The following is a 25,471-nucleotide window of genomic DNA, read 5'->3' as shown; positions in this document are numbered from 1 at the left end:
GGATTTGCAGAAAAGAATTCTCTGCTCCCAGAAGTCCCACATTTTTCAGTGTCTCCACAGAGTGTAGTACCAGCACTACAGTGAAGTAGTGGTGAGGCAGAAGCAGTACATTCTGTGTATTTATATATATAAAAAAGCATATAAAACATCCTGCATCACTTCAGAATTCCTATATGCAACATTTAGACAACAAGGAGCATTACAACCTAGATCCTACTCCACCCTTCTCTTATTTAAAAGCTCCTTGTTGTACCAATATGGGTCATGTATGGGTCACGTGAATTCTGAAGTGAAGTGAAATGCTTAATGAGCCAGCCAGAATGTCCGTCCATTTCCCAGCTGCTTCATAGCAAAGCTGGTGTCTGAGCTCTGGCAACATATTTAGGGCTCTGCACGTTTTTGAATGCATTGATTTTTTTCCTATGATTTCCAGCATAGAAATATCTGTTGCTACTCAGCAGTAAGCTTTCAATTCTGGTTAAATTCACTAGCAATGGTAAGCACTGATTTAATTAGGGTTGATACTACTTCTTTTCCCATATCCAACTATTCAATGGTTTATATTAGGTTTTAAAATAGCATCTCTACCAAAACAGAACAAAAACCACATGTAGCATATTTGGCACAAGGTAAAGTCCATCAGGGCCACAAAATTTAAAGTATTTCTTACCCTGGTTTCATAAAAACTCTGCCAAAATGAATCTGTGCATGAAGGTCAATGTCCAGTACCTGTTTAAGATAGTCCTGTTTACATTAAAAAAAGAAAAAAATATTAAAGTAACATCAAAGTTGTTTACAGTGGTTTACCGCATCCAAGATGTCATGTACATGAAGGGCCTGTTTAAAGTGTTATAAACCAGCAGGGAATTTCCAGTACTAGAAAGGAGTAACTTGCAGAAAGATGGGTGAGGAAGAGGGAGCTATAACTCTTTTAGATTCTGAATGTGCAGTTGACTCAGGGTATGTCTACACTATGAAATTAGGTCAATTTTCAGAGAAGTCGATTTTTAGAAACCGATTTTATACAGTCGATTGCGTATGTCCACAGTAAGCGCATTAAGTTGGTGGAGTGCCTCCTCACTACCGTGGCTAGCATTGATTTACAGAGTGGTGCACTGTGGATAGCTATCCCACAGTTCCCGCAGTCTCTGCTGCCCTTTGGAATTCTGGGTTAAGCTCCCAATACCTGATGGGGCAAAAACATTGTCGCGGGTGGTTTTGGGTACATGTCGTCAATCTCCCCCCCTCCGTGAAAGCAACGGCAGACAATCGTTTTGTGCCTTTTTTCCTGGGTTACCCATGCTGATGCCATACCACGGCAAGCATGAAGCCTGCTCAGTTCACTGTCACCGTACGTCTCCTGGGTGCTGCTGGCAGACATGGTACTGCATTGCTACACAGCAGCAGCTCCTTGCCTTCGTGGCAGACGGTGCAGTAGGACTGATAGCCGTCATACATCTTCTGGGTGCTCCTGGCAGACCTCGGTGAGGTCGATCGGGGCGCCTGGACAGACATGGCTATCCTCCTCTTAGAGCACTGAATGGGAGCCAGAGACTCCAGGTCATTCTCTTCTTTACGTTTCATCTCATGGAGATTCAGTCCTGCTCGGAATATCATGCAAGCTGGAGGCTTCTGCTTCAGGCTGCTCTCCCAGCCGGCAGCACCGCGCAGTCGCACCTACCCCAGTCCATCCCTTGCTCCCATTGCTCATGAAGCCTGGACAGTAGTAAGGAGCAGTTCAACTATAGGCTGAGCAAGTGCAGAATGGTGGTAGAATGTGCCTTTGGACGTTTAAAAGCTCGCTGGCGCTGTTTGCTGACTAGGTCAGACCTCAGCGCAGCCAACATTCCGATTGTTATTGCTGCTTGCTGTGTGCTCCATAATATCTGTGAGAGTAAGGGGAAGACGTTTATGGGGGGGTGGGAGGTTGAGGCAAAACCTGGTGACCTATTTTGAGCAGCCAGACACCAGGGTGATTAGAAGAGCACAGCAAGGCGCACTGTGCATCAGAGAGGCTTTGCAAACCAGTTTCATGACTGGCCAGGCTTCGGTGTGACAGTTGTGGGTGTTTCTCCTTGATGCAAACCTGCCCGCTTTGTTGATTTTAATTCCCTGTAAGCCAACCACCCTCCCCCCTTCGAAATTAACTATTGTTTTGAAACCATGCATTCTTTCTTTATTAATTAAAAAAAAAGAGATAATGGACAAGGTAACGTGGGTGGGGTGGGGGAGGAGGGAAGGACAAGGCCACATTGCTTATTGTAGCCACACTAAAAATCAAACTCTTTGAATGACAGTCTTCTGTTGCTTGGGCCATCCTCTGGAGTGCAGTGGCTGGGTGCCCGGAGCCTCCCGCGCCGTGTTCTTCGACATCTGGGTGAGGAGGCTGTGGAACATGCGGAGGAGGGTAGGCGGTTATATAGTGGATGCAGCGGAGGTCTGTACTCTTGTTGGCTTTCCTGCAGCTCCAACAGATGCCTGATCATGTCCGTTTGCTCCCCCATTAGCCTCAGCATTGCATCCTTCCTCCGCTCTTCGCGCTCACTTAATTCTTTCCTGGCCTCTGCCACTGAATGCCTCCATGCATTAAGCTGTGCCCTATCAGTGCGGGAGGACTGCATGAGCTCGGAAAACATGTCATCACGAGTGCGTTTTTTTCACCTTCTAATCTGCAAAAACCTCAGGGACGGAGATGATAGGGGGAGCGTAGAAACATTCTATGCTCTACGATTCTCAGGGGGCTGCATGGTCACCTGTGCTGCTGAGTGCCGCTGAGTTCACCATGCTGACCAAACAGGAAATGAAATTCAAAAGTTCCCAGGGCTTTTCCTGTGTACCTGACTAGTGCATCAGAGTTCAAAGTGCTGTCCAGAGCAGTCACAATGCACTCTGGGATAGCTCCCGGAGGCCAATACTGTCGATTGGCGTCTGCACTACCCCAAATTCGATTTTAGCGCTACTCCCTTCATCAGGGAGTACAGTCGATTTTAAGAGCCCTTTAGGTCGACGGAATGGGGTTGGTTGTGTGGACGCAGTCATTTTTAAATCGACCTAAAGTGGCTAAATTCGACCTAACCCCGTAGTGTAGACCAGGCCTCAGTGTTAATGCAGGGATCTTTGCATAGTCAACTGCAGTACTGGCATCTTTAAAGTGTCCAAAGATATTCACTACAGGAAATTTTTAATACCAGCTTGTGAAATCTTGTGCATAGATTCCAAAGACAAAAACGTTTTTCTTTATAAGTCAGGGCTAAGACTCAAACCCAATAAAACTACTTTTCTTTGGAGATTGGAAATTAGCTACTAGTGGAATTCAGTGATCAGCCAGTACCTTTCAGAACTAGGATGCATTGTAGACCTCAAAGTCTCTTAAAAAGTCACTGTAGTTCTTTGCAGTGTTATTGTAGCCATGTTGGTCCCAGGATATCAGAGAGAAAAAGTGGGTGAGGTAGTATCTTTTATTGGACCAACTTCTGTTGGTGAGAGAGACAAGCTTTAAGCTTTAAGCTTGTCTCTCTCACCAGCAGAAGTTGGTCCAATAAAAGATACTACCTCACCCACTTTGTCACTATAGTTTTTGTAATTTCTTGGGGACATCATAGAATTCACAGCTATAGGTTATTTAACTAAAGTTTCTCTAGAGGAAAATTAGTGAGCCTCCACTTCTTGTGTGTTGGTTCAAGTTAAATTATTTTGGATCAACACAATCAATGTTCAAGAAGTCCAGAATTCCTTATGCTGTCTCTCTGTTGACAATAGCTGTGCTCACAGATGTGTAGATAATCTTGCCTGGGGGCTGAGTGAGATGTCAAATGCTCATCCTGGAAGAACTTACACTGCTATTAAAAAAAGCCCACATGAGAAAATTGAGTATCATAACTGAAAATAACAAGCCTATATAAGTTTATTTCTACTAGACTTCATGCATCTTAAATTAGGTTATCACCTGTTAGAATTGTCAGTAAAGAGAGGCTTTAGAAGCAATGAACCTGAGGTCCCTACACAGATTTCTGACTTTTTCTTAAATCTATTTTGTTGAAAGCTGTGACCTTTTTCTACCATGACACAAATTCTTGATTGTTGACTCCATTCATAGATTCATAGATATTGAGGTCAGAAGGGATCATTATGATCATCTAGTCCGACCTACTGCACAACGCAGGCCACAGAATCTCACCCACCCACTCCTGTGAAAAATCTCTCACCTATGTCTGAGCTATTGAAGTCCTTATATCGTGGTTTAAAGACTTCAAGGAGCAGAGAGTCCTCCAGCAAGTGACCTGTGCCTCATGCTACAGAGGAAGGCAAAAAACCTCCAGGGCCTCTTCCAATCTGCCCTGGAGGAAAATTCCTTCCCGACCCCAACTATGGCGATCAGCTAAACCCTGAGCATGTGGGCAAGATTCACCAGCCAGATACCCAGGAAAGAATTTTCTGTAGTAACTCAGATCCCACCCCATCTAACATCCCATCACAGGCCATTGGGCCTATTTACTATGAATATTTAAAGATCAATTAATTGCCAAAATCATGTTATCCCATCATACCATCTCCTCCATAAACTTATCGAGTCTAATCTTAAAGCCAGATAGGTCTTTTGCCCCCACTGCTTCCCTTGGAAGGCTATTCCAAAACTTCACTCCTCTGATGGTTAGAAACCTTCATCTAATTTCAAGTCTAAACTTCCCAATGACCAGTTTATATCCATTTGTTCTTGTGTCCACATTGGTACTGAGTTTAAATAATTCCTTTCCCTCTCCGGTATTTATCCCTCTGATATATTTATAGAGAGTAATCATATCTCCCCTCAACCTTCTTTTAGTTAGGCTAAACAAGCGAAGCTCCTTGAGTCTCTTTTCATAAGACAGGTTTTCCATTCCTCGGATCATCCTAGTAGCCCTTCTCTGTACCTGTTCCAGTTTGAATTCATCCTTCTTAAACATGGGAGACCAGAACTACACACAGTATTCCAGGTGAGATCTCACCAGTGCCTTGTATAACAGTACTAAAACCTCCTTATCTCTACTGGAAATTCCTCGCCTGCTGCATCCCAAGACTGCATTAGCTTTTTTCACAGCCATATCACATTGGCAGCTCATAGTCATCCTACGATCAACCAATACTCCAAGGTCCTTCTCCTCCTCCGTTACTTCTAATTGATGCCTCCCCAGCTTATAACTAAAATTCTTGGTATTAATCCCTAAATGCATAACCTTACACTTCTCACTATTAAATTTCATCCTATTACTATTACTCCAGTTTACAAGGTCATCCAAATCTTCCTGTATGATATCCCGGTCTCTCTCTAAATTGGCAATACCTCCCAGCTTTGTATCACCCGCAAACTTTATTAGCACACTTCCATTTTTTGTGCCGAGGTCAATAATAAAAAGATTAAATAAGATTGGTCCCAAAACTGATCCCTGAAGAACTTCACTGGTAACCTCCCTCCAGCCTGACAGTTCACCTTTCAGTAGGACCCGTTGTAGTCTCCCCTTTAACCAATTTCTTATCCACCTTTCAATTTTCATATTGATCTCCATCTTTTCCAATTTAACTAATCATTCCCCATGTGACACGGTATCAAACTCCTTACTGAAATCTAGGTAAATTAGATCCACTGCGTTTCCTTTGTCTAAAAAATCTGTTACTTTCTCAAAGAAGGAGATCAGGTTGGTTTGGCATGATCTACCTTTTGTGAAACCATGTTGTATTTTGTCCCATTTACCACTGACCTCAATGTCCTTAACTACTTTCACCTTCAAAATTTTTTCCAAGACCTTGCATACTACAGATGTCAAACTAACAGGCCTGTAGTTACCTGGATTGCTTTTTTTACCTTTCTTAAAAATAGGAACTATGTTAGCAATTCTCCAATCAAAGTTACAACCCTTGAGTTTACAGATTCATTAAAAATTCTTGCTAATGGGCTTGCAGTTTCATGTGCCAATTCCTTTAATATTCTTGGATGAAGATTATCTGGGCCCCCCGATTTAGTCCCATTAAACTGTTCAAGTTTCGCTTCTACCTCAGATATGGTAATACCTACCTCCATATCCTCATTCCCATTTGTTATGCTACCATTATCCCTAAGATCCTCTTTAGCCTTATTAAAGACTGAGGCAAAATATTTGTTTAGCTATTGGGCCATGCCTAGATTATCCTTGACCTCCACTCCATCCTCAGTGTTTAGCGGTCCCACTTCTTTCTTTGTTTTCTTCTTATTTATATGGTTATAGAACCTTTTACTATTGTTTTTAATTCCCTTTGCAAGGTCCAACTCTACTTGACTTTTAGGTACATTAAGTCCTTGTCTCTAATTTGCCATCTAAATTCTCCTTAAGATATCTTCAGATATTTCATGTACACTACCAAGAGTCAGATAAAAAAGGATGGGATGCCTCAAGGAACTGGTAATGAGATACGGAACCTTTCAGCTTTAGACTGCTGTCTCAAATCCAGTCTAGATGAGAAGTGACCAAAAATTGCTGGCATTCAAAGGCTGTTCAGATGCCTTTGTGAAAAGAGGTGGTGGTCTCAATTCAGTTCCTAGTGGCCATGTGTCTGCCTGACACCACTGTTCTAAAAATTCATGGATCGATCAACACTTTTCTTTCTGATCACTGTTCCAGGGCCAGTGACTGTGGACTTTAAAGGACCTGTAAGTAATTTTTATTGGTCCAACAAAATGTTTCTAGTTCTCCCTTTATGCAAGATATTAGACCTTTGAAGTGAGGATCTGCTCAGAAAACTGACTCTAAAAATGGAACCATTGAGCTTACTGTTTATCACCTCTCAGTGACTCCATATAAAATCTGCTCTGTTACACCTAGATAAATGTTTATTTTAACTGCCATTCCTGCAAAAACAACCTGGGATAAAAAAGTCATTTTGAGTTTTTTCCTTCTCATATGTCACCAGAAGTTTTAAAGGTTCTGCAGGCCCATTTATGCTCTTTGTGACATCTGTCTTCACTGATTTTGCACAGGTACTACCAACTGCAACTTAGCAAACAATTCTGTTGATGATTCACAAGAAGGCAAAGAATCTAGCTCACTGTCTTTTATGTGTGCTGTCTCTGCAGAGGTAAGAGGAATAAAACACAACAAAAACTATTTTAAGGTCAGCAGATATAGTTCTGATACACTCAGAGAACAAATCTTTCAGTAAGAAGGAGCCAGTTTTACACATTCACTTGCAGAGTAGCTTTTACTGCTACTACCCACGTTTTCCCTACTCTGTGGATAAAAAGAAGTCTTCAGTCTTCAGATGCTGTCAATTCAGCACCTTTCACCAGCACTAAATTTATATGATCACTCCTTAAATGAAAACTAGATACAACAAGATTTTGGAAAGTGCTGATTCCAACAACACTTAGAATCTTCCCAGAAATATCATACACCCACTACAGTATTGAAACAAAAGCATAAAAAAAGGACAGTATTAAAAATATTTTTTTAATTAATCCACCAGCGCTGGATCCAGGGACCTGGGATGTCCTGGTAATAATCATGAATACATTTGCAGTTGCCATCAGGAACTCCTGACCTCATGCCTGGTATTCTTATTGCAATGTAGCAACCATGCATCAGCTTATACCTTTTCACCCATGGACACGCCTCCTGATGTGATGATAACGTCCGCACGGCTGATACCCTCATTCAGTGCATTCAGTAAATCATCTGGGCTGCAAGAAAATCAAAGCGAAGAGATTAATAGCCAGAGAAATATTTTTAGGTACTGCATAAAGTAAAACATAAATAGATCTTTGTACACACAAAATATGAGGTAATCATAAAATCGTAGGACTGGAAGGGACCTGAAATGATCATCTAGTCCAGCAGTTCTTAACCTTTCCGGTCTACTGTACTCCTTTCAGGAGTCTGATTTGTCTTGCATACACCAAGTTTCACCTCACTTAAAAACTACTTGCTTACAAAATCAGACATAAAAATACAAAACTGTCACAGCACACTATTACTGAAAAATTGCTTATTTTCTCATTTTGTCTGTATGAAATTTTAGTTTCTACTGATGTTGCTAGTGCTTTTTATGTAGCCTGTTGTAAAACTAGGCAAATACCTAGATGAGTTGATGTATCCCCTGGAAGACCTCTGCATACCCCCAGGGGTACACGTAACCCTGGTTAAGAACCACTGATATAGTCCAGTTCCCTGCACTCATGGCTGGACTAAGTATTATCTAGGCTAGGGGTGGGGAAACTTTCTGGGCCACATTGGGGTGCGAAACTGTATGGAGGGCTGGGTAGTAAAGGCTGTGCCTCCCCAAACAGCCTGGCCCCCACCCCCTATCCGACATCTCCCACTTCCTGCCCCGTGACTGCCCCCCTCAGAATTACCAACCCAGCCTGCTCCTTGTCCCCTGACCGCCCCCTCCCGGGAACCCCTGCCCCTAACCACGCCCCAGGACCCCACCCCCTATCTAACCACCCCCCCATTCCTCATCTCCTGCCCCCTCCCCAAACCTCTGCCCTATCCAACCGCCCCCTGTTCCCCGTCCCGACCACCTCCCCTCAGAACCTCTGCCCCCTGCTCCCTGTCCCCTGACTGTCCCCCGGGACCCCGTCCCTTATCCAACTCCCCGGCCCTCAGTCCTGCCCCCTTACCATGCCGCTCAGAGAAGCATGTCTGGCAGTCGTGCTGCCCGGCTGGAGCCAGAAACGCTGCTGTGCTGCCCTGCCCTGCAGGAGCACGCAGCCCCACCGCCCAGAGCGCTGCCTGCATGGCGGCGTAGCTATGGAGGAGGGAGAAGAGCAGGGGAGGGGCCAGGGGCTAGCCTCCCCGGTCAGGAGCTCAGGGGCTGGGCAAGACAGTCCTGCAGGCTGGATGTGGCCCGCGGGCCGTAGTTTGCTCTCCTCTGATCTAGACCATCTCTGATAGGTGTTTGTCTAACCTGTTCTTAAAAATCTCCAATGATGGAGATTCCACAATCTCCCTAGGTAATTTATTCTAAACCTTAATCACCCTGACAGTTAGGAAGTTTTCCTAATGTGAAACCTAAATCGCCATTGCTGTAATTTAAGACCATTGCTTCTTGTCCTATCTTGAGGTTAAGGAGAACAATTTTTCTCCTGCCTCCTTGTAACAACCTTTTATGTATTTGAAAACTATTGTCATGCCCCTCTCATTCTTCTCTTCTCCAGACTAAACAAACCCAGTTTTTTCAATCTTCCCTCATAGGTCATGTTTTCTAGACCTTTAATCATTTTTGGTACTCTTCTCTGGACTTCTACAATTTGTCCACATCTTTCCTGAAATGTGGCACTCACAATACTACAATTGAGGCCTAATCAGCGCGGAGTAGAGCGGAACAATTACTTCTTGTGTCTTGCTTACAATATTCCTGCTAATACATCCCAAAATGATGTTTGCTTTTTTGCAGTAGTGTTACACCATTCTCTGTTTTCTTTCATAAGACTGCACACCCTTCTTAAGTAGATAAGCCACTTTTACTCATGGGCAAGTGATCTAATCAAACACCACGCAATTTGATACAGTTCTGGCCAAGAGGTCTATGAGGATCATTGGTAGAGGTATATAAATGTGCAGGACTAGAGCAATAGGGTGCATTACAGGTTAGGACTGAGGTGTACTGGCAGAGCAGCATAAGGGGATCTGGCACTGGAAAAGGAAAATTACCTTCAGGTTAGGATTTAGGTGCATTGGAACAGTTGTTTCTGGGAAGTTTGCATAGTGCCTGACTACACTTTGCCAGGCTCTAGTCCATGCTATTAGTCTCCCATTGTCATGAGCAATAAATCCATTAATAAAGATAAAAAAAGGTGAGAGTGATCCCTTTGCTTGGTCCTCAGCACATTGTCTAAAGTCAATTCCAATTTCCAAGCTTCTTTACTAGTTTTATTCCACAGTCAACCAAGGGAAAGTCGGGCTGTCACCCGACATAACATGCACTAGAATAGACACAGATTCACACACGAGCCCTTCAAACAGATAAATACTTTGCATCCTATGTCGAAGTAGAGATTCAAACTGATGCAGACTCAGGAAAACACTGTATTTAATGGTGAAAATACTGTAAATGAGGCTGAGTAATGGAAGGCCCCTTAATAACATATCTAATCAATCCGTTCTTCACTATCATGCTGACATCTTATTTTTTGAAAAATAAACATTTATTGTTAAGTTTCAGAGTAGCAGCAGTGTTAGTCTGTATCCGCAAAAAGAAAAGGAGTACTTGTGGCACCTTAGAGACTAACAAATTTATTTGAGCATAAGCTTTCGTGAGCTACAGCTCACTTGATGAAGTTTATGCTCAAATAAATTTTTTAGTCTCTAAGGTGCCACAAGTACTCCTATTTATTGTTAAGTATCCAAACTTTCATCTTCAAATCTGAGTGACATGGATTAAAATAACTTTCAAGTTCCAAACCATTTATCCTTTCTACTGTTTATATAGTTGTACACCAGCGATGCTAGGATGCAGTTGCAAACTGCAGGAGAGCCACAATGACCTACTACCCACCAGTCATTACACACAACTAAAGGGTAGACCCATATACTGACTAGGAAAGTTCACAGGCAATATTGTTTGGTGTGGGTGGAGGTTGGGTGTGCAGGAAAATGGTTAGGGGCTGATAAATAACAGACATTGGTAATAAAGAGTTGTACTTCGCCAATATAGGGGGAACATTAACTGAAATAACCAGCCCTTCCAGTATATGGCTGACTCCGATTATGTGCAAATTAGTGTATCTTCCAGTACATGGTATTAAGTCAATTGCCCCTTATAGTACATAGTAGATAAAACACAGTGGCACTGATCAAAAAAACCCCCTACGAAGTTAACATAAAATAAATACTAGAATTATTTTTCTCCAGTATATTACATTCAAACTCTTTCCCTTTAAACTTCTGCAGACAGATGATATTACCCACTCCATTTTTCTGGTGTTTTGTTTTTGTAGGATTTCCATTCAACACTCCATAACAAACTGTAGTGTTTAGCAATCTTCAGCATCAGATTTTTCCTCTATTCTGTACTCATGTTCAAAAGCATAAATTTAGAGCAGGTGTTCCCAAACAGTTTCTGTTTTTGACCCCCCCAAACTACCCACATTTTCCTCTCAAGGCCATGTTTCCCAGAATTCATTGCATGTTACACAGAAAAGACCAGAAATGCAGTTCTCTTGCTCTTCTGTACCCACAACTTTGGCTGCTTTCCCCTTTCAACAAAGGTCTCTGTTGCTGCTCACCTTCGCATTCCTCCCAAAGTCATGAGGGGCTGCTGATCTCTTACTGCCCCAAATGTCTTTGGGGCTAATGATGGAGCTTACAGCAGACCTTCAGCCTCAGACCTCCTCCTTCTCCCTGCAAACCATAGCTGGAGCAGTTCCCCAGTTTTAGTGCTTACAATGTGAACACTTACTGAGCCTGCTCACTGCACAGACCTCATAGGTGGACACGTGGGATATGACTATACTACAGCTGGGAGGGAGCCTCCCAGCCCAGGTAGGCAGACTCCTGCTAGTGGGGCTTGAGCTAGCATACTAAAAATAGCAGTGTGGACATTGCTGCTCTGGCAGTGGCTGGGACTATAGCTTTCACTGCAACCTCTTTCTGTCTATTACTGTTCAGCTACTATTATAATGATGAATAAAACAGAAGATGTTCAGTCTGAATTAAGGAAAGTACAGTTACCATGAGAAGCTAAGGGAAGTGGATTCCTGTTTGTCTATACATCCATTCCATAGAAAAACATGTAGAAAATGTAAAGGTAGCACAAACAAGCACTCAAAACTTGATAAATACAAAGAGTGCACGAATAATCTTAGCTTTGCCTCCTTCTGCATATATACTATAATAATGTATTTAATTATTTGATAATTATATTTCTATAGCGGTAGTGCCCAAAATATGTTTGGCATTGTACAAACATATAGGAAGAGACAATCCCTTCCAAGGTCTGCTGTTTCTAGAGGCATCTGCTAGAATCCGTGGTTCAAGTGTGGGTTTAGCATTTTTGGGAATTTTTCTTAAATAATACAATATAGTGTCATTAATATTTTCTACAACATTAGATACAAAAGTAACACCATCTATTGTAGTGTAAACCAGACAGAGTCCACAGACATCATTTATATAGCAGATGTGTAGGGAGTGAGTGACCTGCCAGCACTTTTGCATAATCCTCCATAACTGGTGTGGCATAATGCAGGTGTTGTTCAGAGATGTGGTATTTTCTCTTTAGGAAAATGCAGTGAGAGTACGGCTGGGTGGAAAATGATTTTCCTAACTTGTAAATATTTTAAAGATTTTGAAATGTTTCTCAAATCGAAGAGACAAAAAGTCAAAATCTAGAAAATATTCACGAATAAAAACAAAAACCACCAACCCAAAAAACAACAAAACCTTTTTTTTCCATTTTGGGTCAGTCGAAACACTTTGTTTTGATAATTTCAAAATGTTTCTTTTTGATTTTGAACATTTAAAAAACTTTTCCCAGTCTAATTAGCCTAAGTTTCTAAATGAAAAGTCATTTTGAACCAAAAAAACCAAAAGATTTTTTCTGAAAATCTCAAAATTAAATGTTTTTCTGTCTAACTTAATCTGGTTTCATGAATAGTTTCTGATTTGTCCAAAAATTCCTGCACAGCTCTAAGTGAGAACTTTTCTTTGTTGAACCTCATGAGATTTTTTTTGGCCCAATCCTCTACTTTGTCTAGGTCCCTCTGTATCCTATCCCTCCCCTCCAGTGTATCTACCACTTCTCCCAGTTTAGTGTCATCTGCAAACTTGCTGAGGGTGCAATCCACACCATCCTCCAGATCATTAATCATCATCATTAATCGCTGAGATCTCTATGCAGTAGGATATGCACCAATTCCATAATTTTATGGACTCTGCATATAAAGCCTGGGATCTTGCATCTCCTTGGTGATTTATACAATACATTGCAACCCTGTTGTCTAGCATTACTCTGAGTGGCTCCTGATGCTGGTTAGAAAGTTGCTGCAAGCATAAAGGACTGCTTTGAGTCTGAGAATGCTGATATGGAAAGACATTTTTTGGGGGGTCCATTTGCCTTGGGCTGTGAAATCCTGGGAATGAACATCTCACCCTAGAATGGAGGCAGTGCTTTTGATGTTCTTTGTGGTGGAAGTATGTATGAATGGAATTCCCACACAAACCTTCAGGGGATCCTTCCACTAGCTGAGGCAGTCAAGGAACCTCACAGGTATTGACACCTGCTTGGACACGTTGTGCTTGTTGTGGGTGTAGGCAGACCTGAGCTAGGTGTGGAGATATCACAAGTGTAGTCTTGCCAGGGGTGATACAAATGTACACGCTGCCATCTGGCCCAGGCATTGAAGACAAATAAGACAGAAGAGTAACAAGCTGGGTCAGCTAGTAAGCTGACACTGACTTTCCATCTCAAGACACAGGTGATGGAGAAGGAACTGGAGTGGTGGTGCCGGTCCACCCCCCCGTATATCCTTGCATCAGAGTATGAGGGTGTTGGGCACAGGCTGGACCTGTGGACACGACTGACAAAATCTCAGATCAGGAGTGCACAGGCGCATGCACAGCCTGACATGGAGCACCTGTAGGGACAATAACTTGAAGAAGAATTACGAGTCTGGATATTCTTGAGATCCATATGAATATACAATCACATTAGAATCTTGCTAAATTCTTGTGGCACTGAGTTACAGAGTCTAGTTATGCATTATTGAAAAAGTATTTCCTCTGATCATTTGTGGATTTGCCACCTTTTAATTTCACTGAAAGTTTTCTTGCTCTTCTTTGTACAAGAAAGGGAGAATAGACGTTCCTGGTCTACCTTCTCTCTACCATTCATTATATATTTTTAGCATGTCCCCTCTTATTCGTCTCCATGCTGGTAGGAATATTTTCTCTGGGAGACTGGATGGCTCCGATGGAGGCTACAGTCACTCATTTTTATTCAATTTAGGTTAGTAATAATCAAAAGTCACCTGTATCTGATGGCTAGTCCAGCCTATAGAAAATTAGCTATGTTAGTTTTGTGTCTCATGGATAGATAGCCACAGCACAATACCCACTACATTAGGCACTAATTGGCCACCTTGCTGGCGGTCTCAGCAGACAGACCAAAGAAATCAGATGACAGGCTTCATAATTACTGATTCACTTACTGTGTTTATGATCTTTAGTATTTTTTTAAACATGACATTTCTTTAATCTCCGTATTATTTTCCAGAGACTCACTGTAGTAGGAAGGACCTCTGTGGTTCAAAAAAACCCCCATTGATTAAAATATTACATATTATAATCCTGTTCATCACCAGACCAATTTATTCAATATGTACAACAATGGAACCAAAACACGACATAAATAGGCATAAAAAAACCTTCAACTTTATTTTGTCTGAAACTTGCTTCTCATCTCCACTAGAGGACTCTGATAAAGCCATTCATGTATCTGCATTCTTTAGAACATGCACACTTTTACACATTCTGCTACACATATTACAAGCCTCTCTGTACTTTTCATGGGAAACAGTGCGGTGGTGGGAAAACACGTTGGTATAAAGACTCTGCATATTTGAGGAGTCTGATGTGATGCAACTAAAATACAGATATTGAAAAATAAAAACAAACTCAATTCCTAATTCTGTCTCTAATACACCAGCAATCTTTTTCTTACACACACATTGCAATTTTCATTTTTGAAATGTTGATCAACATCTGAGGATAATGACTAACATTAGTACTGATGCTACTATGTGAATTGGGAGCATGGAGGGGTGAAGCTTCCTACTAATACAAACTAAACACAGCAGAGCAGAAGGAACCATACAGAACTTCCAAAATATTGAAGTTAGCTAATTTATAATCAGTTTACATCTACAGCATTTACATGTGAGTTCCTTTAACATAAACTAGTGCCCCCACCCCTTGACACACATACACAGTGTATGGAACAATCCTGAACCAATGGAAGACTGATTAATTCTGTGATTGTGTGCTTGGCTCCTCTGCCACAATACTTCTTATTCAGTATGCTACTAACCACAAAGTAACTGCTAGTTTTTGGGTTGGGACTGGATATAGGGAATTTGGAAATTCATGTCATGAACCAACCACTACTTCGATTCAATATGAGGGATACCTCCTCATCTGGATGAGGGGCCTGTTCCAAGAGTCTGCCTTCAGAAACTACTTAAACCTGAATATTTCCAGAAGGCTTGGGAGAAAAAAGTTCCTCTGATAGACCGTTCTCTATCAGTGGTCCTCATTTTCACCCTCTCCCCTGGCTTTGGCCTTAAAGGTCACCTTGGTTTATAGATGGCTTGCAACAAAGTGAAGCAGGAGGAAAGACAGAGTGCTGATGGTGCCATGGAGGCCATAGTCAATCGACTGCAATAAAGATTTTTTTTAAATCTTAAAGATTTTTTTTTTGACTGCATGGGCGGCGCGTGAACCGCCCGTTGTGGAAGGCTAGCCCCTGGCCCCTCCACTTCTGCCTGAGGCCTCCCTCCTCCCCCACCCTTTCTGCCCTCTCTCCCCTGCTGGAGCCCAGAGCACTCCCACCATGGCCACAGGCACCCCCGCCACAGGCCGCCCGAGCGTCCCCAGCCCTAGAGACCTGGGTGGCGCAAGCATCGGCCCCACCTGCTCCGAGTCCTGGCAGCAGGCCAGCCCACTCCAGCCCCAGCCTGGGCCACAGGGGAAGAGTGGGAACTGGGAGCAGGCAGGAGAGAGCCTGGGGAGAAGCATGGGTGGGGCCATGCCGGGCTGTTTGGGGAGGCTCAGCCTCCCCTGGCCTGTGATACACACTGCCCAGGGGTGGCTATGTGCGAGGCACGTGACTCCATGACAGCATCTGAAAAATATTGATAAGCAGATTTGTTTTTAATACTGGGCCGCTTGATTAATTCAAGCTGCCTACACTTGATGGCTAATTTAAGTTCCACTTGTGAGGAAATTTATTTTTAATTTGCATTTAAAATTGCTCAGATTCAAGCAAAAGTGTCTCCCTCTGTGTGAAAGTGTGTGTTCTGGAGAAGAAAAATGAAAAGGCTTCTCTGATGGGAGTTTTGGCCAGTGTCACCCTCTAGAGTCTAAGGTACTAGGATCACTTTATTCAACAACCTGTGCTTGAGACTCAGGTCTTTCCTGGTTTCTGGAGGCCAATGGCGAAGTACTGTTGATGGAAAATATCAGTGAATCCTTGAAGATGAGTTGAAGGCCAGCTTCCCTTGAAAAAGCACATGTGCAGCTGCTGTTCATAAAACAATTGCTTGATTTTGGTGATGTGGCCAATTATCACTTTATATCTAATCTTCCAATTTTGATTAAGATAACTCTTCCAATATTTAGTTGTCCCAGTTCTCCTTGACCCTTGTCCGCTTGGGTACAGACTGAGATACAGATACAGCATGGAGGCTGTGTGGGTTGCATTGTTGGATGGATCTCCTCCTGGCAACAGATAACTGTCAGGTGTCCATGCTGATATTTTCCAATTTAGGAGCTGCCTGCAATACCACTGAGTATGAGATGGTGTTGACTCACCAGCAGACCCTCGTGAGAGTATGTGAGACTATTTTGGGTGGCTTTATTCTTATCTTGCTTAATTTCTCAAAGGCTGGTAGTGGACAATTACTCTTTCTGTTGAGGGTATCCTAATTTGGGGTTCTGTAGAATTTTATTTTGTCACCCCATTTGTTTAATGTGGCTATATGGCTGTTGGAAGAGTTAATGAGAAGACATGGATCGCTGGGCCTTCTGTGTGCTGATGATACCTAGCTCTGAAAACCAGTCATATCAGACCCAACCAGAGAAGTGAATTGCCTTACCCAAAATCTGGCTGGAGGAATGGGGGAGGAATGGGAGAGGTCTAGCTAGCTGAAACTAGGTCTGGGTAAGACTGGGTTGTTGGTTGAAGTGACCAGAAGATATGGTAAAGCTAGTATCTGCCCCATAGTTTGAGGGTTCATGTCCTGTTTTTGTTGTTAATGTCCATGATCTAAGGATTGGGCTAGATTACCAGCTGCTACTAGGTGGTCAGGTAGTAGCAACAGCAAGGACAGCTTTTTTTATTTATATATGGCCAGGATATTGTGAAGGTTTCTTTTTTATATCCACATCTCTCCCTATGTTATACCATTGCAGCTGTGGTCAACAGAGGCTTGAGCCTTCTTTTTATAAAAGAGAGTGAGTTTCTAGCAGGGTATTCTCATCAGGGGCTCATTAATTTGGAACCCACCTTCACCCTCAGTCTAAAACCGCCCAAATCTATTCTTAAGGGAATGCTGCAAAGCCCATCTCTTCTGACTGGCTTTTGGGAAGGGTAAGGAATTGTAAGCATAGCAAGGAGGTGGGTTAATAGCGATTCTGTATTTATTAGTTATTGTTGGAGGGAGTTGTAAAAAATGTGTAAATGCATATTTAGTTGTTGTCAAAGTCACTTAGAGCAATAGAATAGGAGTTCTTTTAGCTATTTTTATGTATAAATCAAAATAAATACATAAAGTAACAATGATAAAGGAAGATGAAAAATAATCCCCATTGACAGTTCAATTCACCACTCTTACTTCAGTTTTATGATGGCATAATGCCACTAATTTCAATGGCATTATGCCATCTGAAAACTAGAGTAACTGAGGGCTAAATTAAACTTTTCTGAAAATTTGAAAGTTTTTCTTTAACATGAGTCATATAAAAAGTCCTTGATTGTTTGATTTGTGTAAGGATTTTATTACAATTCTTTTGGGATGACCTGCATAACTCACCCTTGGCTTCACCAATTGAGTAATATAGGGCATCCACAGCTCATACCTTATAAAATCTTTATAATCACACCATTCCACGTTCCTTTTAGCTATGTTTACAAAATACTTTACAATCCTTGAGGATGAAAAACACTACATAACTATTAATTATATTATACTATATTAATGTATTATTTATTATTATTATTATAAACTGAAGGAGTTTGCTGGCTGAGTTGTCACTATGAAGGCAAAGTTTTATCAGTTGAATGGCATTTAAAAAAATATTTAAATCACACCCAGACAACAGCTGTTAATTTTTCTCTGGCTTCATCTGCTGTACAAACAATGAACAGCTTCATTCTGGATAGATGGGGAAAGAAAAAGTATTTGGAAAGAACTTGAATTCTAAAATAAAAGGCAAAATAACATTTGTAAGTGGACATGTTAAGAACAGTATCAACAACATTCTTCAGGGCATAATTCAGGTCTATGAGAAGTGCAGGTTAAAAACCCTGTTTACACCACTGCTTAATTGGGCAGGTACAGATTGGAGATTTTGGGCTTACTCTGAAAACACCAACTATTACTAGAGTCAGGATACTGGATTTGATGGACTAATGATCTGATCTGGCATGGCAAATCATTTCATATGTTTGGTTGAAAATGCATTCCTGGACATTTCCTTCACTGAGAAATTATGACAGGTACTAAGATATTATGGTGAAGAAGAGCAGATAAGTAACTTACACCTAAATGAGTTTTCCATGGAAAAGTCTCACAGGAGAAAAAAATCCAGCTTTTTTGACACAAAAGAACAGTACATCGGTAATACTGATTCACAAATCATAATCTTTGTATCTTATTGCTACTTACAACTTTGTATGTACTGGAGATAGAGCTGATGAGAATATTTTCTCTGTAAGGAAAATATGAAATTTATGAAGCTGTGCATGTAGCTAATTAAGCAGCGATCCAAACTTCCCTGGATAATCAGAAATCTCCACTTTCAGCAGATTACTTCTGCACTAAGAAGCAGGGATATGCTTTGTTTACATATTTTGGAAACTGCAGACACTGCGCTTTGCTTCAAGAGTCAGTGTGCTGTTAAGTCTATTTTAATATTCTCTGCTAACTGTGCCAATTTAACAAGCACATCACCAGTTTTGCTGTGTGTTTTATTGCCCCTCCTCTCTCTCTTCTGTAGAGCAGACTGCACAATGCATTCTGGTGTGGAGACTGAGGGTGGGCTTTGTAAATTGGCAGCAGCAGCATGCAATACAAATCTAACAAGCTGATGTAGAAGTGCAACTTGATTTAATCAGCTTGGAAAAGGCTTGGACGATGGCATTTTTCCAGAAGGGGAATCCTTTCTACAATCATGGAAATCTTCCAGCCCTCCAGGCCAGTATGTAGAAAGCATATATCAATAGTTATGATTACTGAGCTGTCTTTAAGCAGACCTAGAAAAGTACAAAGGAACTCAATAACTTGAACCAGCAACCTGACTGGAAAGCGATGCAAACATCAGCAAAACATACACCAACTTGCAAAAGGTTTTATTTTTTCTTGATGAATAAAACTGCACCAAAGAATCCTTCAATAAACAATTCAGTGTCTAAAGTATCCCCAAATTTATAGTACAATTTTGTTTGACCTTCAGATAGAGACCAATGTCTGCTAGACAGCTCATTTTTGCTGATCCTGTTGTTGATTTTTAATGAGATTTTACTGTAACTTGTTTTTTAAAGCAGGTAACCCCTTTTGTGACACAACCCATTATATCAGCAGTTTGAAACTCGTACAGTTAGATCATTCAGTTATGCTACTTAATCCGGAAAACAAGTAACAACACAGATAGCATGCAGCATCACCTATCATTCTGCAACACGATCAGCAGAGTTTGCAAAACTGAACTGGAGCATTTAGCAGGGACTGAATTATCAAGGTGCTGTCATGCTACAACTTTCAGAGCTCGTTACTGTTTTCCTGGACCATCTCCACAGAGTTCTCTTTTGTACTAGTCTCATTCACTCAAATGAAGCTTTCAATATCTGTTGGTCATTTACCACTTTGAATTTATTGTGATGGGTGCTTTACAAATTCATGAGAGAGAGTGAGAGACAGAGGAGATTTGCATGCAACACGGGTACTGTAGATGTATGCCTGTGTAGACGAGGGCAGAATTGGATCATCTTTCTTGGCCTCCAGCTACCGTACTTAAAAACAAGACAGATACAGGTTTAAAGAATCAAACGTTTTTTTTCATAAGATCATAGAAAGTAGAGTTGTAGGGATGGGTACAGCCTGGGGGCCGTGAGGGAGCTGGTTGCAGTGATGCTGGAGCTGGTTCTATATCAACTTCACCATAGATCAGAGTAGCCGGAGGGCTATTCTAAATTTCACCAGCTGGCTATGAGCCCCAATTTGGGGATAGCCGGAGTGTAGTATACTCCAGCCACAACCCTTTTGCACTCCTCCTCGCTTCCTGTACTAAGGATTTGCAAGGGGTTGGAGAAGTTAAGAATTGGCTATGTGAGTCTACACTTCCTGGGGACTTCCCCATGCTAAGGGAATTCCCAATATGGGAGATGGCTTGTAAAAAAGCTGTTACGTCCTGTTAGGAATTCCCCCAGTCACCTTAAGACTTCCTTCCCATTGTATAATCACAGCAAACTCTCAGTTTTGACTGAGATAAATTAAGGAACATCTCCTTTCCAGAAAGATAAGGATGGAAGTGTGTGCTGGAGGAAAACTTCAGTTAGGGAAAGGTTATCATTTTCATGGGGCCAAGTTCTGAAGAACTTATTTTTACTCAGACAAAACTCTCATTGAGATCAATTCAATTTTTTTCTGAGGAAGGACTGAAAAAGGACTTGGCCCATGGTGATTAACGTTTATTTGTCTTCTCATGTTCATTCAGTAGAGGTGGCAGTTTGCAAAATCATGGATGCAGCTGGGCATAAAGGCAAGATATGTCACCCATTTTAGGACTATGCTGTCATGGATCAGAAGAATGTTTTGCATATCAGAAATCTTCCAGATGTAGAATAATGACCAGATACCATATCTAGTTCGGCCAAAAAAAGAGCTACTCCCCTTGCAGAGTGTACTTTTGAATGTAAAGGGGTTTGTTTTGGCTCATATGTTTTCCTCAGACAATCTTATCATTTTGGTGGTGGATATAGAAGCATATGGAGGCCTTAAAAATAATTTCAGCAGATTAATTGAGTTTCAGAATTCTCCAGTATGCTCTATAATGTTCTGACAGCATTCCATTACTCTCACCTTCTTTGTTATTTCCTTTTTGCATGTGTTCAAAATGGTGCTTTTTGTCTCGGTCACTTTCAGGGTAAAGCTGGAATAATGATACTAACTTAGGATATTTAGATAAAAAAGGGTTCTGTATAAATTCCATCCTTTGTCAGATATCAGCTAAAAGGCTCAGGCATTAACTTCTACTACCCTCCTAACTGATGTTACTGCTAATAGGAATAGTATTTCCTAGAGAAAAATTTTCCTTCATGCCTCCACCTGTGGGCTAAAGATGTCAGAGCTCTCAGAATGACATGAATGTATCTGAGAGATCTTCCTAATTCCTTTAAAACATTTCTCTACATTTGAATAGTAACTTATTTTATTCCAGTATATTTATGAACTGTTTTGGCAGCTACCCATTAGACTGACACAGAATGACAGAGACACAACGAAGGGGGAGACAAAGGACGTGGTGATGGTAGAGGATTCTTTACTGTGGTGGCATCATCCTGTAGGAAGTCATCATACTGTTGATACCTGGATTCAGATCCGGTTGCATGTCATCAGCATTTTAGTCTTCTGCTTGTGTACTTCCATCCACTGGAGTTTACCTGTGAACTATCGTGATCTTCTTGGTGACCTGGGAAACTCAGGGCCAAGGCTTTGACAGTACTGATTGTCAGGTAGTGACATACCAACTTGTGAGTCTTAGCTTTGTAGCTGAGTGGCTTGCTCTCCTAGGGCAAGTTGAAACTGTAAAGGGTTCAAGAATTATTGAGGGCAAACCAGCTTTGATTTTCCCTGGCAGGATGGAGGCAAGGATCTGACCTTTGCCTGGATGGGGATAGTGGATAGTGGTCTGACCAGGGAGGTTGGGTGTTTGTGGTGTCTCCAAAGGCCCATCCTAGGCTGCAGGTCAGGTCCAGTGTGAGAATCCAGAGTCAGCCGGACAGAATCTCATGGTTTCGATATGAACCAGGAGATTAAATTCTAAATTATTCCTGGCCTGTGAACTGAAGCTGAGATCAGCGACCCTTGAGGATTCCAGCATAATACTTATCAGCAGATCCCTTAATTCTTCCAAAAAGATAGGAGGGTTTTCACCTATGAGTCTGGAGACCATTAAGACTGTTAAGTTCTTTTTTGTCCTTTTCCTCACAGATAATATGGATGCACTCAAATGTTTTCATTTCTGAGGTGGAACATTTTTGGTTGGAAGGGAATGTTACTGATGATTGATACTACACAAAGTAATAATACCAAAAAGGTTGCTGGCACTAAGAAAGATGACAGTGCACAGGTGGGTCTAAGACTAGACATGGTGCCAAAGTTGAAGTTCTTCCAGAGCCCTCATGCAAGATGGGATAGATGCCATACATTGACAGATGGCTGCAAGACAAAAATGGGGCTGATAATTTAACCAGTGCCAAGTTCTTCAAAACAACAGAGAATGGTACAGAAATCTCATAGTCTAATAATGGCAACCGGACATAGTTTCTTATAATTGTTTCTTACTTTATAATAATTTTTGTAAGGATTAAGATTTGAGTATGAATACAAAGGTAGAGGGCCAAATTCATCCCTGATGTGAGTGGGTGCAACTCCCATTCAAGTACATGGGAGATATATCTGGTTATGCCAGCAATGAATTTGGTCCTTAGAGACTGTCAGATCACTGAAGCTGGAATTTACCATTTACACTGGACCCAAAGCCTCAGTGTTAAGAGTTTCTCCTGTAAGAGAACATCAAAACACCTCTCCTGATTAACTTGAGTTCAGGGTGTTTAAAACAAAGAAAAAAACATACACACAAGACTACACACTCCTCTTCAAGGCAAAACTGATATGAACAGTGTTGCTCAGATACAGACATTTTGTATGTTCAAAAATGATATTTTTGAAACCTCTCCTTGTCAGCAGCCATGTCTTAAACAAATGTTTACATATGAGGAGAAGTCATAGGAAAAGTTACAGGGTTTTTTTTGTACATAACATAAGATGACATTATACAAGTAAGCTTAATAATTACAAAAAGAAAAGGAGTACTTGTGGCACCTTAGAGACTAACAAATTTATTAGAGCATAAGCTTTCGTGAGCTACAGCTCACTTCATCGGATGCATTTGGTGGAAAAAACAGAGGAGAGATTTATATACACACACAGAGAACATGAAACAATGGGTTTATCATACACACTGTAAGGAGAGTGATCACTTAAGATAAGCCATCACCAGCAGCAGGTCAGACATCATCTTCCTCTCCAAATGCAAACAGATGGACATCATACCGAAAGGACTGAAGGTAAAAAATCCATTACGATCTACATACCACACAGACTATGCTGACAGCTTGTGCCACACACTCTCAAAGAAACTGCGGAACCACCTGATCAACATCCTCTACAGCAAACAGGGAAAGATTAAGAATGAGCTCTCAAAACTGGATACTCTCATAAAGAACCAACCTTCCACACGAACTTCCTCGTGGCTGGACTTTACAAAAACTAGACAAGCCATTTACAACACACACTTTGCTTCTCTACAAAAGAAAAAGGACACTAAGCTATCTAAACTACTATATGCCACAAGGGGCCACAACAATGGTTCCCGTAACCCACCCAGCAATATTGTTAATCTATCCAACTATACTCTTAGCCCAGCAGAAGAATCTGTCCTATCTCGGGGCCTCTCCTTTTGCCCCTCCACCCCCACGAACATGATACAGTTCTGTGGTGACCTAGAATCCTATTTTCGACGTCTCAGACTCAAGGAATATTTCCAACACACCTCTGACCAACATATTAACCCACAGAGACCTTCCTGCCACACTACAAAAAGAAGGATTCTGGGTGGACTCCTCCTGAAGGTCGAAACAGCAGCCTGGATTTCTACATAGAGTGCTTCCGCCGACGTGCACGAGCTGAAATTGTGGAAAAGCAGCATCGCTTACCCCATAACCTCAGCCATGCAGAACACAGTGCCATCCACAGCCTCAGAAACAACTCTGACATCATAATCAAAAAGGCTGACAAAGGAGGTGCTGTCGTCATCATGAATAGGTCGGAGTATGAATAAGAGGCTACTAGGCAGCTCTCCAACACCACTTTCTACGAGCCATTACCCTCTGATTCCACTGAGAGTTACCAAAAGAAACTACAGCATTTGCTCAAGAAACTCCCTGAAAAAGCACAAGAACAAATCCGCACAGACACACCCCTAGAACCCCGACCTGGGGTATTCTATCTTCTACCCAAGATCCATAAACCTGGAAATCCTGGACGCCCCATCATCTCGGGCATTGGCACCCTGACAGCAGGATTGTCTGGCTATGTAGACTCCCTCCTCAGGCCCTTCGTTACCAGCACTCCCAGCTATCTTCGAGACACCACTGACTTCCTGAGGAAACTACAATCCATCGGTGATCTTCCTAAAAACACCATCCTAGCCACTATGGATGTAGAAGCCCTCTACACCAGCATTCCACACAAAGATGGACTACAAGCCGTCAGGAACAGTATCCCTGATACTGTCACGGCTAACCTGGTGGCTGAACCTTGTGACTTTGTCCTCACCCATAACTATTTCACATTTGGTGACAATGTATACCTTCAAATCAGCGGCACTGCGATGGGTACCCGCATGGCCCCACACTATGCCAACATTTTTATGGCTGACTTAGAACAACGCTTCCTCAGCTCTCGTCCCCTAATGCCCCTATTCTACTTGCGCTACATTGATGACATCTTCATCATCTGAACCCATGGAAAAGAAGCTCTTGAGGAATTCCACCATGATTTCAACAATTTCCATCCCATCATCAACCTCAGCCTGGACCAGTCCACACAAGAGATCCACTTCCTGGACACCTCGGTGCTAATAAGCGATGGTCATCTAAACACCACCCTATATCGGAAACCTACTGACCTCTATTCCTACCTACATGCCTCTAGCTTTCATCCAGATCATACCACTCGATCCATTGTCTACAGCCAAGCTCTACGATATAACCGCATTTGCTCCAACCCCTCAGACAGAGACAAACACCTACAAGATCTCTATCATGCATTCCTACAACTACAATACCCACCTGCTGAAGTGAAGAAACAGATTGACAGAGCCAGAAGAGTACCCAGAAGTCACCTACTACAGGACAGGCCCAACAAAGAAAATAACAGAACGCCACTAGCCATCACCTTCAGCCCCCAACTAAAACCTCTCCAACGCATCCATCAAGGATCTACAACCTATTCTGAAGGACGACCCATCACTCTCACAGATCTTGGGAGATAGGCCAGTCCTTGCTTACAGACAGCCCCCCAATCTGAAGCAAATACTCACCAGCAACCACACACCACACAACAGAACCACTAACCCAGGAACCTATCCTTGGAACAAAGCCCGTTGCCAACTCTGTCCACATATCTATTCAGGGGATACCATCATAGGGCCTAATCACATCAGCCACACTATCAGAGGCTCGT

At 42.0% G+C, this 25,471-nt stretch overlaps 1 protein-coding gene across 23 annotated transcripts in view; it reads right to left on the bottom strand.

Moving 5' to 3' along the window:
• The window catches only part of GPHN (gephyrin), a 544,780-nt gene that overhangs the window by 12,037 nt on the left and 507,272 nt on the right, over nt 1-25,471 (bottom strand). For all 23 annotated transcript variants that reach the window (XM_038404446.2, XM_038404449.2, XM_043517392.1 and 20 more), the window contains 2 exons: nt 7,600-7,687; nt 671-744 (listed from right to left, as the gene is read on the bottom strand). In XM_038404446.2, the coding sequence (XP_038260374.1) occupies nt 671-744; nt 7,600-7,687 (162 nt within the window). The remainder of the gene's footprint in view (nt 1-670; nt 745-7,599; nt 7,688-25,471) is intronic.

The sequence above is a fragment of the Dermochelys coriacea genome, chromosome 6, assembly GCF_009764565.3.
Source record: "Dermochelys coriacea isolate rDerCor1 chromosome 6, rDerCor1.pri.v4, whole genome shotgun sequence".
NCBI classification, from domain to species: Eukaryota; Metazoa; Chordata; order Testudines; family Dermochelyidae; genus Dermochelys; species Dermochelys coriacea.
The sequence above is the reverse complement of the archived record's forward strand: the minus strand, read 5'-3'. Positions and strand labels throughout refer to the sequence as shown.